The following is a 20,528-nucleotide window of genomic DNA, read 5'->3' as shown; positions in this document are numbered from 1 at the left end:
CACTGGTCACTCTGTTAGTCATTTTACTGACTAAATTTTATGTGTATGTTTTTTTTAACTTTATATGCTTTGTATTAAAATTGTTTTTAACAGAATTAGCAATGAAGTCAGGTTATATCTTCCATGAATTTCTAAGCGTGACTGTTCTGAATCATGTTGTAGTGTGACAATTCCTGTTCAACCAGACAAATGAGTGTCCAAACCCCTATTAGGTACGGGAGCCTCTATGGTCTATTGTTTTCTAATAAGATATGTCAGGTTTGCTCCCCGACTACCTCCAGTATACCCGATTTCCCTCCAAGTGTGTCTAACATCATTAATTTTTAACTGAATGGCACTGTCTTTGTCCAAGGCCCCCAGGCCAACCTTCTCCTCCTTGATAGACGTTTCCCACGCCTCATCAATTTCCTTTCTTCGCCTGCTGTCCCTTCTCTCCCTTCTTCGGCTTCCTTGCTTCCCCCCTCTGCCTTCTCCTTGGCTACCTTGCCCTCTACTCCTTCCTCTTCTGCTCACCCTCGGGCTCCTTCTACACCTCCGCAGAGCGTACCTCTGATTTGTACCCCTCGCCAGATGTCTTTCAATGTTGGTAACCTTCTTCATATTGCCACTCCCAACTCTTGCTCAGCTGTCAAACACTCCTGGAAGAACTTGATCTTGATGTCCTCGGTCTCAAAGAGACATGGTTCACGGCCATCTCTGTCATGAACTTTGACACACTCCTCCATGATGGCTACAAGATCCTCTCCACACCCGTTCAGGAGGGAGTGTAGCCTTGATCTTCCCGGAGTGGATTCCTGCCTCTGTCGTTCCTATGCAGGTCTACTCCTCTTTCGATTGCCTTGTCTGCAGGCTCTCTCACTCTCCTGGCCACTCTGTTACCGTGGCTACTATTTATCGGCCACCTGGTCAGATCACCTCCTTCCTCTCTGAGTGGGCGGACCTCTCCTCCCCTTTCAAAAAATCCAAATTCATCGAAAATTTTCCAATGAAACGGTTTCCATCGAATACATTTTGTGTATTTTTGGGGGTGGGAGGGTTGGGGGGGTCCTCTCGCAACCTCTTGTATTTTACCCTTAATAACCCACCCCAAACAAAATCAACCCTTTACGCCGAACATATATACATTCGTTCATCTTCCTCTCCACACTCCTTTGAAGTCAAACTACCAAATGCACCTCGTTAGAGGTATTCTTCCTTTCCTCTCCTTCTGTATGTGCCCCCCACCTATCCCCATGCCCCGTGTGAGTCTATATGTGCCCCCCACCAACCTCCATGCCCCCTGTGAGTCTGTAGGTGACCCCCACCCACCCCATGCCCCCTTTGAGTCTGTATGTGCCCCCACCCTTCCCCATGCCCCTGTGAGTCTGTATGTGCCCCCACCCACCCTCATGCCCCCCATGAGTATGTATGTGATCCCCACCCACCCCCATGCCCCCCGAATCTGTATGTGCCCCACCCACCCCCATGCCCCCCATGAGTCTGTATGTGCCCCACCCATCCCCATGCCCCCGTGAGTATGTATGTGCCCCCCACCCACCTCCATGCCCCCAGTGAATTGTCTTGGTTGCCCCTTATTTCCCCTGACCTTCCCTCCCCCTGTTAACTTCAGGCACTTCCTCAATTGCCATCAGGCATAGTAATCGTAGCCGCCTCTCTTTCGCAGCCTCCTGCCCTCTCCTACCCACCCCTCTGTTAAATTCAGGCATTACCCCAATTGCCATCAGGCATAATAATCGTATCCGCCTATCTTTCACATCCACCCTTCCCCTCTCTCCCCCCTCTCCCCCTGTCTTGTAGCTACCCACCTCTATCCCCCCTCCGACCCCCTATTGTTATGTCCATCAGCACTTACTCTATCATTTGCCTCTTGACCTCTAATAGCAGCTTGTCTGTCCCCCCTTCCCTCCTTGTCTTCTCCTCCCACTCCCCCTAGCACTATTCTGAAGCGTCATTTGACCTACTATGATAGTCGCTTGTTTTTAACTCTCCTCCTCCCTCTCTCCACCCCGCTTTCTCCCCTCCCCCTCCTCTTGTCACTCATGCACTACAACAATTGTCGGCAGGCATACTAATGCTACTGCTGGTTTGTCTCATTCTTCCCTCCCCTTTTTTCACCTTAACTGTTCCTTTGCACTTGCACTATCTGAAATGTCGTTAGGCTGATTATGATAGTTTTTTTCACATTCTAATTGTTTCAAGGACTGTAAGAATGTAATTGTACTCTCCCATGCTCCCTCCCTCCTTGAAGCGCTTTGAAACAAATTGTGTATAGGCGCTATACAAATAAATAATCAATCAATCAATCAATCAATCTTCCCCCAGATACTCACTGTCTCTAGAGCTGTGGTTCTCTCTAGGCTGGACAACTGCAACAGCCTCTTTCTAAATCTGCCTGCTCCTACTCTCCACCCTCTGCAACTATGCAACTCATCCAGAACAGGACTACAAGACTTGTCCTTGGGCCTCAAGCCCAGGGATCGTATCTCTCCAGCACTGAAATCTCTCCATTGGCTCCAAGTTGCTGCAAGGATTAAGTTCAAGACTCTCTGCATTGCCCACAAGGCCTTCTGGGGCCTGGGTCCTCAATACCTCCAACTCTCTCTTTGTAAACACCTTCCTACTCCAACTCCCTCAGGGTCAGTCGCTTCTACAAGCAACAAGCTGGTGGTAGATCTCTTTCTTCGGCTGGGGCCTCCCTCTTGAACAGCCTCCCTGCCTTTCTGAAACTTGAGGAGAACCATCTCCGGTTCCAGAGGTACCTCAAGACCTTCCCCTTTGCTTCGGCCTTCTCTCTTCCTCTCCCCTGCTGATTTCCTATCTGATACTACACTGGTCACCTGGCTACCCTCTGATTTTGGGCCCATGGCCCTGCCCGCCCAGTTGCACACCCGTACTGCCTCCCGGCAACCCTTGCATTTAGGTCTGTATCTGTAACCCTATAGTCCTCCTACCTGCACATTTGGACACCTGCTGTCTGCACTTACCCTTGCACCTGCCACCTGCTGGCCGCACTTCTTGCTATTGTTTTGATCCCATGTACAGGACTGCCCCATTCCCTTTCCCCTGGCACTTTTCTCCTCCCCCATCCCCTGCATTTGGGAGATCTCAATGTCACTTGGCCTAGTAAGATCGTTGTCTCTGTTCTCCCTCTGTTCCCACTTCCTTGTCTTGTCGCGCCTTGAAACACTTGTGTATAGGCGCGTTACAAATGCCATATCATATCATATCATATCATATAATTGCATGCCTCATCTCCTCTTTCTCCTCAAACTTCCAGTTTAGTCAGACAACACACAGCTATTCTTCAGACTCCCTGCTGGCCCTCTGGCACCCTCCATCATCCCTGATTGCCTATCAGCCATCCAGTCCTGGTGCGCCTCCAATGATCTCTGCCTTAACGCCTGTAAAACTGAGATCCTTCCCCATTGGTACACCGCTCCCTCCTTCTTCCCCTCAGTCTTGGGCTCTCCCCCTGCACCTTCAACTGAAGCCAGAAACCCTGGGGTCATCTTCGACTCTTCTCTCTCCTTCCTCCATCACACTTAGGACAGAAGAAGTCCAATTATTAGCTCTTCCTTCTCAAAGGAATTCTACTTTTTCTCACTTTCCTTCAGAGGCTCAATGTGACTCAAGCCATGGTTCTCTCTACACTTGACTACTGTAACAGCCTCCTCCTTAATCTTCCTTCTTCCACTCTGCGACCCCTCCAGCTTATGCAGAATAAGGCAGCAAGACTTATCCTTGGCCTTAAGCCCAGGGTCTTCATCTTCCTGCACTAAAAAGTCTTCACTGGCTCCCGGTTGCTGCACGGATTAAATTTAAATTCCTCTGCATCATCCACAAGGGTATCTCAGCCCAGGGACCACACTATCTTCAACTTTATCTCATTAAATACTCTCCCTCTAGACCACTTCACTCCTCTGGCAAAAACTCTTTGTGTGTAGAACATTTTGCTAAACAGAGAGCAGGGGGTCGCTCACTTTCCTCTGCGGGCTCACCTGCTTTGGAATAGCCTCCCTCTCTCCCTGCACCTTGAGCAGAATCTTCTCAAATTCTGGAAGCTCCTTAAGACCTTCCTCTTTTCCTCCTCCTTCCCTCCCTCTCTCCTCTGCTAATCCCACAGTTGCTGAATCAGTGTCCTTGGCCCTTATGCATCCTCGGGGCCTTGACCTCCCACACCAATTCTTCCGAGCTCTTGTCTATCCACTGCACTTTGAATCTGCACACCCTCCGCTCTGGAGGCTTGCACTTACACCTCCCTCGGCCTAGGCCGTGTAGCACTCAACATTCCTAGCACTTCGTTTATAGCTCACTCACGAGATTGGACTCCCCAGCAGTTACCCCCTCTTCCCTCTCCTTCCTGCACTTGCATGTTCTGAATACTCACAAGGCATTGTAGGTTCGTCCCTCTCCCTCTTCACCCTCTGCTCTCAAATATTGTGTTGTAATGTATTTCCCAACCATCTCCCTCCCAGTTCAAAATAATCCTGGTCCATCTCAGGGCAGCAACGTTATCTGCACTCTGATAACAGAGTTAACGGGATGATTTTTAAATGGTATTTCTATGTTACTAAGACATTTCGCAGACTATGGATATTTGAAGAGAGAAAATATCAAAGTGATGTGTGGCTGTTTTTCATATGAACGCTATCAGCAAGCTACTGTACTTGGACAGATGCCCAACAATGCAGCAAACCAGTGTGAAGTTAATGAGAAGCACTGAGACTGATTAACAATCAAAATGGTAGGCTGGCCTAAGGAGCCACTATGTGCTCCATATTTCAGTCAGTACAAAGCCACTAGCAGTGTATCACTGCAAAGATGACTATGTTTCTGAACTTCAGCATTTACCACCTCGGTGTGTGTCATTTGAAGAATCGCACTATTTGACTACAAGGATCTCCTAACGTAAAGATGGTGGGTCTTGTACACTGAACAGAGCAATAGAGGTAATGGCTGGAAGGTTGACCTCACCTTCTGGCATTGCTTTTGGCAACCCTCCAGAACCTTATTCTTCAGACCTCCAGGTCATTAGAGAAAGGAGAAAACCCATATGTAATTCAGGCATGGCCCAACCCATAAGGGGCAATCCAGCAAGAACTGATTGTTCGAATTCCTTCTGGACAAGACCGCTAGCAGCCCCAGACATGTTTTGGCCTCAATAGGCATCATCATTATGGTAATGCTTGGGTCTCTAGGCCCAGCAGACTCAGGACACAAGTCTGGCCATACCTTTCTCAATCTGGGCATACCATTGCCAGGCCTGATTTACACATGGTCATATCTGTTTCTGTAATCGCTGGACGAGGGTCTGGAGGGTTGCCCAGAGCTATGCCAGAGGTTAAGATTTATACTAAACCTTACAGTCATCACCTCTTTTGTTGCGGCTTGTACACTGAATGTCATAATTTAGCCAATGACCCCACTTGCAGCCAATTGTGGACTAAAGGGTGCATCGATAAAAAGAGCCGTCACAGGGCAAAGACATCAACATCAATACATAAACAGATACTCTTGAACACAGTCAATGTAAAGTTAAAGGATATCTGCCTTTTGAAAGAGCTACACTTCCAGGAAAACAACCAGCGGCAATTTTAGTGTAAGGTGTGCCTCCCAATGTATAGTGTCACACTACCTAAGTAACTAACTCAACAAGTGAACACATGACCCCACCCACAGTTAACGTTAGACCAACCAAATCCAACAAGGCAACCCATGATCCTACTTACAGTAAATAATGTGTCATTTGTTTGGCGCCTTTATCCAAAGCGTTTTACATGGAACATATTTATATACAATTATTACACCAATTAAAATTGGTACTCATTTTGTCAACCCCAAAAGGATGAAAGGCTGAAATGACCTTGCCGGGATATCGAAACTGCGAAATGCAGATAACACACAGATCCCAGCAGCAAGCACTCAACCCGTTGAGCTATCTTAGCATGTGAATGCTACTTTAAGGTATTTCTAAATGCATTAGGTTGCACATCCAGGCAGGTATATGACTAAACAAAGAGAAAAGCCCCGTCTCAGTGGGCTCACTAAAATGCTTTTTTGCCTAGATAAAGTCCACATTGGGCGACACGTTTGCATGTGCACCTTTGGGTAAATGTTGGCACTGGGATAAGGTTGAATAAGAAGCTATGAGGTGTAGACTGTTCCCATATTAAAACCATTTTGGTGAAATGTATGTAGTGGATAGCTCTTTTTTACCAAAAGCTTTTTACTGAGCGCACCGAGGCCAAGCCCTTTCTCTTTTTTCCAGGCGGCTTTCTGTGTTTCAGCCTCCACAGGACAGATGCTGCCAGTATACAATTGTTATCAAACATCGACAGAATATTTCATTTCTCAAGTATTCTAAGATATTAAGATCAGGTTGGCTCTGTGTTTCCCGAAAAAACATTGTGCGTATTTCCCATCTCACTAAACAAGTCGGGCTCAACAGCAAGCAAGCAAGCAAAGTTAAAGAAATGAACATCTGCATGCAGGAAATTACAGTGATTACACAGTGCCACCCTAACAAGTCAGCAGACTCAGACCAGTTTTACACATAGGGACATTTTGCAATGTAAACTGACAAACTCAATAAGCAACACACTATCCCACCCACAGACAATGCTGGGTACGGGGATCTCCCAAAGAAAAGGACCAAGTGTCCCATGTACCATATCAAAAAAGGCAACCCATGATCTCCCTCTCTGCAAATGGTAAACTGAGGGGGCTTCCCCACATAAATGATTAAACTACCCAGGTGCCTAACCTAACGAGTCCACCTAACAAGTCCTAACACAAGCCAATATTAACTTTAGGCATCTATCTAATTAAGGGAGAATGCGGCCAATAAGATTAGACTGCCCAACACGTCAATGGATACCATACGATAGCCTATGGTGTGACACCTTATGTAAATGCCAATCTTAGAGGAACCTCCCAACATATGGGGCCATAGTCACCATGTACGTAACTAAATTAGCCACAACTGGCTCTCATTCATTGATAGCATTAGGATAAGACATCTCCATAGTCATTTGGGGGCTTTGCTTGGAGAACCAACCTGATAAAACACATATGTAGTCTCCTGAATCTTCCCAGGCAGAGGACATCTACAAAGATAAATACCAACATCGCACACTTGACTCAAGAAGCACAATGGAAAGTAAAGAACCACATTGTCTAGGTAACAAACATTACAAGCCAACATATGCTTTCACCCACATCCAATGTTGTGCCAGGGAGCATCTCAGAATGTAAAGGCCAAGACTGCTCAAGTACCCAGCCAAACCAGTTAATGCATGCATGGATTATGTTAGGAAAACAATCTTCTTCAAATGGAACATGATATCCACATCACACAGGGAACCAGCCAAAGCACACTGCATAGAATGCAAGCAAACACAGTGCTATTATATAAGACAAGTGCAAAGGTCAATTCCACAAATTCCCAAGAAGCAAAGCAGTGCAAAAAGCCAGCTATGTTGTCAACTGCCATAACAAAATGTGTTTAGCCAACAACCAAACTGGCAAGTAACCAACCCATTGAGCATGCATTTGCTCTTACCCAGGCCAACGATATCCTGAGAGACATTTAACAATTTGAGGTGGCACACAGCGTAGGTAACCATTCTAAGCAAAAAAACAGCTCCCACTGCTTTGTGCAAGATCAAGTCCAAAGATCACATATCCAGGTACAGGGGCACACTGCAACATTAGCACAATAAGAGATCACATGGCCCCACGTCCACGTGCTGTAATGCTGAAGGTTATTTTGTCCAGTACTGGGTCTCACTACTTGACTAACTCATGTGACTATGCACAGGTCACCTTTTGACAGTGCAATGCTGCATCTGCAATGTTCCTAATTAAGACTACTTTTCTTTCCTATTAGTGTCTCTCCCTGACAAATCCAGGCGCTCACCCTCCAGTTTGCTGAAGATGTTGCTAGTATAGAGAAGGGAGTGAAAGCTGTAAGTGAAACCTCACATCCTTGGCATGACGGCAGAGCACCACGTAGCGGCAGGCCCTCTTCCACTGGATCTGCCCAAGTGTGGAAGACACAAGGGCATTCTTCAGGAAGAACAAGGTTCCAGTGTAGTCCATGATGAAGACGTGGTCCTTGGTGGCCAGAAACCTGCGGTAGCCGTGAGAGAGGTGGGGGGCCACGGTCTTGCTGAGGATTCTCCTGCGGCCTCCAAAGGTTTGGAAATACAGGCCTTTGGTAGCTGCAACAAAAGGAGAAATTTGACAAAGAGACGGAAAACATTAATAACTGCAGAGACAGACAGTAACAAGCAATTCATCCTTTCCAGTTTAGCAATCAGGAATACAAAACAGATCATATGCCAATTACTTATAGGTACCAACCACAAGTCTAGAAAATGCGTTTTGACTGTATTCCTGGTTATTCTATTGAACAATCAAAGACTGAGATGCTCATGTGGAATCTTCCAAATCCTAGAGCTTGTAGTGAAACATCTAGAAATAAACCTTGACGCAGCAGTGTCTCAAGTATCTACTGTAGCCCAGGCAGGATTCAACGAACTCTAACTTTTTGAGAAAATCTTATTCTTTTCATCAAAGTTCAAATTCTAGTAGCCAAAAGTGTAATTTAATATCAACTAGACTACTGTAATACAGGCTATGTTGGGCTGTCAGATCCAGCAAGCCACAAACCTTAAAAAAAGTCACTCACTGTAGTGACTAACATACTCCTAGTCCAGAGTCCGCTTTGGTCCAAACTTATGGGTCATTCCATCCAACGGAACAGTAGCGCTTTCTTTGCAACACCCAAAAATGATTTCCTTTTTTTACTTTTAAGGTACGGCCAGTCCAAGTGTAGATTTAGCCCCACCATCTTGTGCCAGCCCCGAGCATCACTCTTCAGTCCTTTTCCAATCACCAAGGTAGGAGATCTATGAACAACTAAGGGTATTTTAAGAGAGGAAGGCAGGCTGGCGTATGGTCCAAAGGGGGCACTGGGCAAGGAGTATGTTAGTCACGATGGTGAGTACATTTTCTTACTCTTACGTCCTGCACTGTTTCCTTCCTACTAATGGGAGATTCCCAGGCCCTGGAACAGGATTATTGAGTGGATGGTCCTTATTATAAACTAGTTCAAGTATTTTTTAAGATCTGTCTGTCCAAACTGTGCATCATCTCTGGAACTCATGTCAAGGCAGTACCATATGCAGAAGGCAGATGGGAAAGCCCTAGTAGCTGACTTTGCAATAGACTCCGAAGGGACATATTTTGGAAAGGCAAACAAGGTCGTTTTGGCCTTACTTGGTGCACGTGAAGGCCTTCCATTAGTGGAAGACGTTGAATAGTGTAGTGTAGCCTCTTGAAATGATCCACAGAGTAATGGTGGTTTTGGAAGCCTGATTGCCTCTCTTAGAATTGGCAAACGTGACAAAAAGGATTGAAGGTGCTCTCAATTCTTTTGTTCTGTTGAGATAAAATGTAAGGGCTCTACTAAGCTATGGAGGACCCTTTCTTATTTTAAAAAAAACGTTCTTTAGGCATCAGTGGGTCCACATTATGAATAATAGTATCAGTGCTAGTATGAGCATAGCATTTACATACTTAGTCCACCTCTATAGTAGGTCGGCACACAAAGATTACTTACAGCTCAAGTACCGAAACAAATAAACATAAAATGTGCATAGTATTATTTGAAACAATGGCGGCATCTATAGCACTTACATTACAGACATATATCTAGTTACACCCCCATATTTTCTTGGGACAGCAGAACAATGGGATGGTATAGGTTTCCTCTACCTCATTTGAAAAAGCTAGTTCTTTCAGCCATACCAGGTGTGCTGGTGGCTAGATGTGATTTCCAAAGTGTAAGAATACTTTTCTTGGCAATTAGGCATGCAAGATTAAATAATCTCCTATACCCCCAGCAGGTGCCTTGAATGTTGGGGGTTATATCCATAATTTCCACCAGTATGTCTTCAACCTTAGAGTAAAACTCCAACACCAGTGGACACATCCAAAACATGTGTAGGGGGTGGAAGTGGCGGCAGAAGTGGTCTGCCTGGTAGCCTAGTGAAAGTCTTTCCACAGTTCTCACTGCTGGAGGCGGGCTCTGCAAACTATAGGCTCATTGGACTTGTTAAAAGCCCATTATCTGCATGGAGCATGGCGCAGATGTGGCAGCAGAAATGGTCTGCCTGGTAGCCTGGTGAACGTTTTTCCAGAGTTCTCATTGCTGGAGGCGGGCTCTGCAAACTGTGTGCTTCCTTGGACTTGTTAAACGCCCTATATCCAAGCGGTGGTGGCACAGAAATGATCTTACTGGGAGCTGAATGAAAGTCTTTCCACAGTTCTCATTGCTGGAGGTGGGCTCTGCAAACTGTGGGCTTTGTTGGACGTGTTAAAAGCCCATTATCTGCATGGAGAGCAGTGCGGAAGTGGCGGCAGAAGTGGTGACAGGAGTTGTCTGCCTGATAGCTTGGTGAAAGTCTTTCCACATCGCTCATTGCTGGAGGCAGTTATGCAAACTGTGGGCTTCGTTGGACTTGTTAAAAGCCCATTACCCACACAGAGCACGGCATGGAAGTGGCGGCAGAAGTGGTCTGCCAGGTAACCTGATGAAAGTCTTTCCACAGTTCTCATTGCTGGAGGTGGGCTTCGTTGGACTTGTTAAAAGCCAATTATCAGCACAGAGCATGGCGCGGAAGTGGCGGCTGAAGTGTACTGTCGTGGTCCACTGTGAAAGCGGTGGAACGGCAGGTGTCAAAGAAGTCAACAAGCAGCTTTTTCTTCTTCCCTACAGACTGACTGCAGACTAAGAACATTGGGGGTGAGTGACTTGTCTTCATCATAAGCTTGTATTGTCAGAACCTTGAATCGGGAAAATGCCTATTTGTTAATACATGGTTCCCACAATTGAGTGAATCAATATAAGCTACTGCCCCATTAAATGAGCTCCTATTCTCTTTGTAGAAAAGCAAAGGCACAGCGCTGCGGTACACTTCACGCACTAGACTCGCAGAATCTCCCAAAATCATCACACATGCTGCTAGAATGGATTTCTGAATTATGGTCTGATGGACGGATGCTTATGAAGCCACCTTTGTTAGTGAATCAGGGGACAATTCTGGGAAGAAAGCCAGACCAATTCACGGTAGCTTTGAGAGCAGTCAATGCTAAATCTCAGGAGGAATGAGGGTGTAGAGGTCTTCAATGAGCACATACAGTGAAAACCAAGAATGACCATTAGACAGAAGTATACCAAAATATACTATTACTAAAAGCAAATAGCAAAATACAATGCAAGCAACACACTACTTAAAATAAATCCAATCACTGGGGTCAAGGTGATAAAGTTAGTAACGCCTCCAATAATTGTAAGGGAAAACGGCGGATAACTTTTAGAGCATAGACAGACTTCAGAAGTGACAATCCTAACTTTATAAGTCCAACTCTATGATGAGTGGAGCCTTGTACTCAATGTTCAATGTGCGCGAAAAATCACTTAGTTGTGCGTAAAAGTCATAAAGCACCCCTTTAGGAAGCTGGCAAAATTAGGGGCAGAGTTCTGAAGGGTGAAAACAGGTTCTAAGAGTCAGGAGGGAATCTGCTGAGATGACAAAAACTGTTCCCAACTTTCGGAGCACTTTAGGAAGCTGAGGCTACCAATCCAAAGAGAAGACCCCAAGGAACCCCCTATGTGTACAAGCGTTATGGATGAATAAGGGTCCACTGGTAAGTGACTTCAGTACTCACTGCCCTTAGTTTGGCTTTGGTTCAAAGTTGGCAGGTCTGTTAGGGGTCGTCAGAATTCCCACCCTCATTTCAGCTTCAAAGTGCACAGGTGCTGCGATTCAGATGCAGGTCTGTTATGAAAAGATTCATTGGACTGATGAGGACAATATATGTTACAACAACTCAAAATAAACCTTGTGCAAGAACCAAATTCCTAAAGGTGGTAGACTTTTCAAAGGAGTTTGTGTTACAAACTGATGCCTCTCTCACAGGGTTAGGAGCAATTTTATTGCAAATTTGTGATGGATTAGAACACCCTATCCTATTCACTATTCGAAAAAAACTCTTCCCACGTGAAAATAACTACTCCATATTGGAGTTAGAGGCCCTTGCCATCAAATGGGCAATCATCCATCCAAGATACCATCTTTTAGCAAGGAAGTGCACCCTTGTCACAGACCACTCATCTTTAGTATGGATAGGCCAACAAAATGAATCTAGCCCTCGAGTCATGCAATGGTTCTTAGACCTGCAACCCTACGGTTACACTGTGGAACACCGAAAGGGCAAAGACCAGGGGAATTTCGATTTCCTTTCCCGGTTTCCCTGTGAAACAGATGTGGCTACATCGCATACGGGAAGGGATTGTGAGAAACCAGAAGGTGTCTCATCCGCTAGTCCCCGCAGATCTCCCTCTCAGGTGGCCAGGGCACAGCCATCACCTTTGGATCCAGACCCTGGGGGTTGACCAGTGCGGGTGGATCATCTGGGTCAGGGGGCCTTCAGGGAGTGGGAGACGGCATCCTACCAATACTTCCACACAGACAGCCTGCTCTGGGAAAAAAACAGACTCACACTTGAGTAGTGTACCTGACATGGCCCGCTACTATGGTCTGGCAAAGTCAGGCAATTACTGACAATGACACACACCTGACTGCCATTACATTTTACCACATGGATAAAAGGCGGAGCACGAGAGCACTACTCTGACTAAGGTAGAGCACATGAAGCAACAGCAGTTTCGAGTCGGCAGCTGAATGATGGGAGTAAGACCGGAAACCAAGAAGGGTTTTCAAGGAGGGAAATACCCTTGACATTTTCACGAAAAAACGTTATTTTCACAAAACCTTCGAGGCAGAAAGCATAAGGCCAGGAAACCAGTCTGAAGAACCCTGCATTGTGTGGCTGAGATACCGAAGGCCCTCCCGCGTAACTAACCACGTTGGGTAGCTGTCGTGGTATCGGTCATGGCTCCAAGAACAAAGAAGCATCAGAGAAATCAACACAGCCAGTGAGTTGGGGAGACCAATGCAAGACTGTTCTGTATTGAAGTCAAGGTTACAAGCAGCAACATTGTATAACGAGTGTTGGAACGAACATTGTTAAATGCAAGTGATGAAATACACGAGTAAAGCTAAACTGTTGATAAATGTTTGAACTTGATAAGGAAAGATGCAATACCGTTAAGAGAGTGGCCCGGCACTGTGAATGTGCTCAATCAAAGGTCTCTATACGGTATCCCGCCAAGAGAAACGAAAGTAGAAGATTGATAAGAACATTGTGTGAATTGAATCGAAGTGGTCCTGTGACGGTTTAAGCAAAACCGATCGCGCACCTGGAGACCAGGTGCAAACATTGTGATAAAAAGGAGGCCCCCGCCCGAAGGAGGGAGACTCTGATGAACATTAGAAGCGAGAATTGTACATGTGAAAATCCTAATAGGAATGGAACTTTGAGATCCGTTTGTTATGACATGCCCTAGGCAGTAAGAGACTATTATTGGAAAAGAGCCTTTGGCAGAAGGCCCTGATGTCTATGCTTTGAACTGTATCCTCGTGGCCGAGAAGCCAGAGTGTGTGCGAAGCTCGAACGTGCCGCCTTGCGCCATCCTGTAAATGCGGGGAAGGGAAGCCAACTGCTCAACCGCCCTGACATATTATTTCTTGAACACTTTTCTTTGTTGCATACATTATTATCCCACACCCTTTTATATTCAGAAGTAAGGATCAGCAATAGTTTTATTAATTTATTAGTATAGGCCCTTTTATTTTTACTGAGACTTGACTAGGACTGGTTATTATTATTTGATGGTCGTAGCTTTCTCCGATCCTTAGATTTAGGTTAGATAGACGTTCAACCAACCCACTGAAGTTCAATAAACACCCTTGAACTGTGATCATGTGTGTCTGTCTTCACTGTTTGATACCATGTCTTCCTTACACCAAGCACTGCCATAGTGATATTAACTGGACATTGATGATAGCCAGTGCGATTGATTAGGCATCTAACAGCAGTAGCCCAAACTAAAAATGCGAAGAATGACACCAAAATAATGAAAATCCACCTAAACAGGATGCACCCATTTGCAGAATATCTCCAGCCATCCCCCAGCCAAGTTTCAGGGTGCTAGGACCAATTCTGCCTCTCTGGCACCAAAACACCCAGCCTCTTTTGGGGGCATTTGGCCGGTTTGGAGAAAAGGAGGTCAAATGTGAAAAATACAGCCGGGACAGGGTCTTGGTTGCATGCTGTCGCCAAATCATATTGCCCAAGACCCTCATGTACACTGGGTCAAAACAAATTCTCCCTTTTTGTTAAGCCTTTGAATATTCAAATCAAAACGATCTCACAATAGTTGATGGTCAAATCAAGGGATTCTACTGGTTTTAAATAGATGGTAATGAGAAGAAAATCTCAAACTTATATTGGTGGGTAAAATTGAAATATAGTGATTGCCTACAGAGGAAATTGGGAATAAACACTTTGGATTGACTACGAATTAAAAAAATATATACTAGTGTCTCCAGAATTGCAGCCCAGGTGGTACTGTCTGTCTGGTAATGTCTGGTACTGTCACGGTCCTCGTGGGTCACGAATCCTCTGAGAAAGAACCACCGTCAAAAGAAAACAAGAAAGGTATTCTGATTGTCCCGATATGTTGCTGCTCCATTCAACCAACAATGGAGGTTGCCATGGAGATATTCACAGCGTAACCGTATTTCATTACGATGCGTTCCACCCGGCATGTCGCTAGGTGTCATGTGATATTGCACCTACTCTTCCAGCTGGAAATCTACACCATTGATACTGTTTAAAAGCTTCTGAATCACACGTAACACTGCTTTTGATTACAGCTGAGTACAGCGTTTATCTGCGTACTCTGACTCCATTGAAAGCTTAATTTCCTGACATGCTTCATTTCCTGACATTCCTTTTGCCTGACGAATTTGTACTTCCGACGACCGCCGCTAACAAACCTACGTCTGCATAGACTGACTGCCTTCTTGTTTCACGGATGACTGCTACCAAGAAGAAAAACGGTACTGATCCCGTCTGTTATCCTTTCTGCCTTGAATTCTTTGTGTTTGGTCTATCAAGCTTTCCGTTCAGTTTTTACATCCATATCAGCGCAATCTCGTTCCGCTGAAACCTCCATGATTGCGTTAACCACATATTGCAACCACTCCTCAACTGTTAACTGTCTATAGGGGTAACTAACTCCCTTGCTACATGTACCATCGCTAGGATTTTGGGACATTCCCTCTGATTACCTACACAGAACAGATAAGGATGCCTTGCAGACAGTATTACAGTGCACCTGCCGTATTTAGTGCGTCCCGCATGCTGCTCGGGTGCAGTTCCTATACTAACCTTTCCCATCCTATTCCATTGGTTCTCCCTGGATTGGACTCCTTATCCATACCCTGACAACTATCCCACACTGGTAAGATTCATTGAGTCTTAGTTCCTCTTGCAGTAGACAATAAGTAGTCACCAGTATTAAAGCAAGCCAATTCTTTCCCTGTCTCCTATTCTAGTGAGGTTGGATCAGGTTGAAGTCCCAGCATCTTCTGCCCATGCGTTGATCCAAGATCAAACTACATTGGGTAGGCTGGTTTTCTGATTATACTATCTGTGTTGTGTGTACCAGAAAAAAAGATCATTGGGTCTAACCTATGTTTATCTCCTTTGCAGCCTGGTTTACAGCAGTATCTTTGCTCCCGCTCTTTCGTTTGATTTTACCGTCTGTTCTGGTGATTTTTGAATCAGCAAAGGGGCGAATCTAAAGAAAGATCTCCCTCATGAGAGGAGACCTGGGCTAGGACTAGCCTGTGTTGTACAATTACCTGGCTTGCAGGGATCCAGTTTGCTATCATCTGGGATACTGAGTGAGTACTGACAGGTAAGTGCTTTCACTTATATTTGTTTTATTTTAAGCTGTTCTCTGGTTTCAGCGTCTTGATGCCCAGAGCTGCCTCATTCTGGCACTTTGCAATGGGAGAAACGTGATCGATGCAAAACCAGGATTCGCACTGCTGCACAGCCTGCAAATGGCAAGGAAATAGGTTCTATGGCGGCCAAGAACACTGTTGAATCCGGCGGACGGGGTGCATTTACCATGTTTACAGAGCAGCGTAATACACATTTCCTGTAAAGTTTAATACGTATTCTTTTATTTGAATAGTGCAAGCCAAAGACCTTCAAATGGGTCCCGTTTGACGAGGCAGTTAAAAAAAACAGGAATTATCTGGGTTTTTGCCAGTTAGAAAAATCTGCATAATTGAAATTTAAAGGTGTTTTTCGTGTAATGCAATGGACATGCGAATGGGCAGGTGGGTTAAGGGTAGGTGTTATATGCAGGGTGGGCAGGGGGAATATTTACAGATTAATCCAACGGATAGAGAAATTATTGGGGTATATCTTTCTTTTTTTCTTTTTATGTTTTATCAAATTCAAAGCCGGCCCATGGTAGAGTGTTTTTGCAGGTTTCCATCTGACCGACAAAACAGGGGGTTTCTGAAAGCTATGCACTGGGGGAAGGTGAGGAAGGGAAGAGTTCCTTTGAGATGGAAGACCTGAAAGTGGGACATCTTGACAATGTCCTGAGGGATGAAGGAAAGGTAGGAGTCGAAGATGTCTCAGAGATTTCTGGCTTCTGTGGAGGGGGCAGAGGGAGCCCATGGAGGAAGGCCAGAGTGAAAGGAAGAAGTAGGGTGCAGGGGACCCAAAAGGAAGAATCTCAGTTTTGCTGGCATTGAGGCAGAGGTAATTGGCAGTGCACCAGGCCTGGAATAAAGGAGGGTGCAAGGGCATCAGTAGCAAGTTTGAAGAAGTGTTGTGTGTCGTCAGCGTAGCACTGGAAGTTGGGGGAGAAGGAGGAAATGACGCGTGCCAGCAGAGAAAGGTATATGTTAAAGAGCCAGGGCGAATGAATTGGGCCGTGGGGGACGCCACAGGTGGTAATGGAAGTAGGGTAGGAGAAAGAGCCTAGAAAGGTATTGGAGGAATGGTCAGTTAGGAAGGAGGTGAGCCGGTCTAGTGTCTGTTCCAAGATACCAAGGGTATCCTGGAGCCTTTTTATGAGGATGGAATGTGGTTCACAATTTCAAATTCAGAGGAGAGATCAAGAAGGATGAGGACAGCAGGGGAGTCCAGAGATGTGAGCAGTTCTTCACATGTATTAAGAAGAGCAGTTTCCATGCCTCTGGATGCTCGGAATCCAGACTGATGATCTTGTAGTCAGCCAACAGGCTCAGTGTGAGCCTTGAGTTGGGGAAGGACCAGCTTCTTGAGCAGTTGTCCCAGAAAGGGGCTGATGAAGATGGGTTCGGTAGTTGGCTGGCAGGAAGGGTCTTTAGAGGGTTTTTTAAGGAGGGGGCACACAAGGGAGTGCTTGAGGGAGGATGGGAAAGAACCAGTAGCAAAGGAGTGGTTGCAGAGATCAGCAAGAGCAGGGGCGAGAGAGAAGATATTGTCCTTGATGGTTCTGGAAGAGCATGGGGCAACCTGTTTGGAGGAGACCTTAATGGAGATGACAACTCTGGTGACTTCTTCAGGAGAGACAGGAGCAAATGAGTAGAAGGTGGAAAGAGGAGGGTGAGTGATATGGAGCAGAGGGGGGAGGGTTGGGATGGAGGAGTGCGTGACAAGGGAGTTCAGTATATCCTGGGTTGTAGAAGTGAAGTGAGAGGCAAGTGCATTGCAAAGGGCCTGGGAAGGAGTAGGCGCAGAAGGGACAGCGGATAGGTTGGTTCTCTGCAGATTTTGAAGAGTTCAGCCGTGTTGTTGGACGCAATGGACACTCGTGCCTGAATGTGGGCTCTTTTATTGGCACAGATGGAGAGTATGTAGTGTCTCTGGATCAGGCGGCAGGCCAATTTGTCAGCCCTGCACTTACGTTTTTGGTCTGTAGTTCGGAATCGTACCAAGAATTATGCTTGGAGGCAGGTTTCAGGAGGATCCTCATGACTGGGGCAAGGATGTCAAGTGTGTTGTTAAGGACAGATATAGGTTGCTGAGGGCAGAATCAGTGGAAGAGTCTGAGTTGGGTGGGCAAGGGGGAATGAAGGTGGAAGAGAAGGCAGCAGCTGACACTCGTTTTATCGGATGGATGTTCGTGAAGGAGGTTGGCAGAGCATTATGCGGAGTAGTCACAGGGCCGAAGGGACCCAGAGGAGTGGTAAGGAGAGAGTGGCCAGACCAGGAGAGAGAGGTGACCAGGGGGGTAGAGAGGGTGAGGTCGGAGTGGATGATGGTGTCTAGCGTGTGTCCAGCAGAATAGGTGGGGCCAGAGGGAAGAATGGAGAGGGATAGGGAGGAACAGAGATCAGTGAAAAGGGTGGTTGCTGTGCAAGGGGAGTCTAGGTGGAAGTTGAAGTCACCTAGAAGTAGCAGGTTGGAGGGGGAAGAGAGTAGGGCAGAACAGAGGTCCGCCCACTCAGAAAGGAACAGGGAAGACGTAGATGGTAGAAATGGTCAGGGTGGTGGAAGGCGAGATGACCAATTTGCATACTAGGCTCTCAAAGGACGGACAGGGCTGAGTGGGTAGGTTGGAAGACGGAATCCACTCTGGGAAGATTAAGGCCACCCCATCGCCAGTACGGCAGAGGGTTGAGGCTTTGAGGTGATTTAAAGCCATCTGGGAGGAGTGGGTCAAAGGAGGTAACTGAGCTGGGACTCAACCAGGTTTTAGTGAATACAAGTATGTCCAGGTCAGTGTCTTCAAGAAGAAGACAGATGTCAGCAGCATGTCTGATGGCTGAGCGTGAGTTGAGGGTCGCCAGGTGGAGACGGTTGCTGCCTGTAAAGGTTTTTTGAGGTGAAGTGTCGTGGCGTGAAGCTATCGTCAGAGGTGGTGGAAAAGCAGGGGTAGAAGGGGGAGAGGCAGGGGAAGGAAGGACATTTATGAGAGATGGAAGGATCTGGTCAAAGAGAAGGAGGATGGCCTGAGGGCCTTCAACACAGACTGTGCCAGTGAGGTAGACATTGATGCAGCAGTGAGAAGAGAAGCCTGTAGGTATGACTTCCCACTTGGTACCGCCATTGATGGATGTGGAAGATTACAGTGGGAGAGTGGCAGTGAGGGGAAACCTAAATGCGTTTTCTACACACTAAAAACAATATAATGCTGGATGAATGCACACCTTAATGTGGTTATAACACTAACTGGCAAATACAATGCTGGATGAATGCACAACTAAATGCGGTTAGAACACTAACTGGCAAGTACAATGCTGGATGAATGCACACCTAAATGCAGTTATAACACTAGCTGGCAAATACAATGTTGGATGAATGCACACCTAAATGCGGTTTTACACACTAAAAAACAATACAGTGCTGGATGAATGCACACCTAAATGAGGTTTTTACACACTAAAAAACAATACAATGCTGGATGAATGCTCACCTAAATGCGGTTATAACACTAACTGGCAAATACAATGCTGAATGAATGCACACCTAAATGCAGTTTTTACACACTAAAAAACAATACAATGCTGGATGAATGCACACCTAAATGCAGTTTTTACACACTAAAAACCAATACAATGCTGGATGAATGCAAACCTAAATGCGGTTTTTACACACTAAAAACAATACAATGTTGGATGAATGCGCACCTAAATGCGGTTTTAACACTAACTGGCAAATAAAATGCTGGATGAATGCACACCTAAATGCCGTTTTAACAATAACTGGCAAATACAATGCTGGATGAATGCACACCTAAATGCGGTTATAACACTAACAGGCAAGTACAATGCTGGATGAATGCACACCTAAATGCAGTTATAACACTAACTGGCAAATACAATGTAGGATGAATGCACACCTAAATGCGGTTTTACAGACTAAAAAACAATGCAGTGCTGGATGAATGCACACCTAAATGAGGTTTTTACACACTAAAAAACAATACAATGCTGGATGAATGCGCACCTAAATGGGGTTATAACTCTAACTGGCAAATACAACGCTGAATGACTGCACACCTAAATGCGGTTTTAACACTAACTGGCAAATAAAATGCTGGGTGAATGCACACCTAAATGCAGTTTTAACAGTAACTTGCAAATACAATGCTGAATGAAGTGGGATTTGCAGCACAGTAATAAGGATTTGGGGTCAGTTAAAAAGAAGTTCAGCAGGGTGAAGTTTCAACATAGTACAGAGGACGTCTGAATGTGAGGATTGGAGAGGCAGGGGGAGAGAGTTAAGTAGAGAAGAAGTAGCCACCAATGAACAGTCACTACTTTCGTGATGGCAAGTGGAGGGGTGTTTCAGTCCAGGGGTATCTAGATGTAGTATCCAAGAAGATGGAGCATCTTTGGAAGAAGATGGAGGACAGTCGGGCCACAGCGCCCAGCCAGGAATGGACAGGGCTTTAGATGGGGGCTTTTGCAGAGGGGGCCGACTAAAGCCTGCCAGTTCCCCATAGGCCAAAAGAATGTTCAGAGACCAATAGCATGCAGGGAGGCAGGTGCAAAATATACTCAAAGGAGCCCACTGAGTATCACGGAAAATGCGGC

General features: G+C 45.8%; 1 protein-coding gene across 4 annotated transcripts in view; it reads right to left on the bottom strand.

Annotated features, from left to right (window-relative positions):
* The window catches only part of FBXO24 (F-box protein 24), a 1,263,390-nt gene that overhangs the window by 796,550 nt on the left and 446,312 nt on the right, over positions 1-20,528 (bottom strand). For all 4 annotated transcript variants that reach the window (XM_069645164.1, XM_069645169.1, XM_069645177.1 and 1 more), the window contains exon 4: positions 7,984-8,222. In XM_069645164.1, the coding sequence (XP_069501265.1) occupies positions 7,984-8,222 (239 nt within the window). The remainder of the gene's footprint in view (positions 1-7,983; positions 8,223-20,528) is intronic.

Source organism: Ambystoma mexicanum, chromosome 1p, assembly GCF_040938575.1.
Source record: "Ambystoma mexicanum isolate Mex_15411 chromosome 1p, UKY_AmexF1_1, whole genome shotgun sequence".
Taxonomy (NCBI): domain Eukaryota; kingdom Metazoa; phylum Chordata; class Amphibia; order Caudata; family Ambystomatidae; genus Ambystoma; species Ambystoma mexicanum.
Note: the sequence above shows the minus strand (reverse complement) of the source record. Positions and strands in the feature narration are given on the sequence as shown.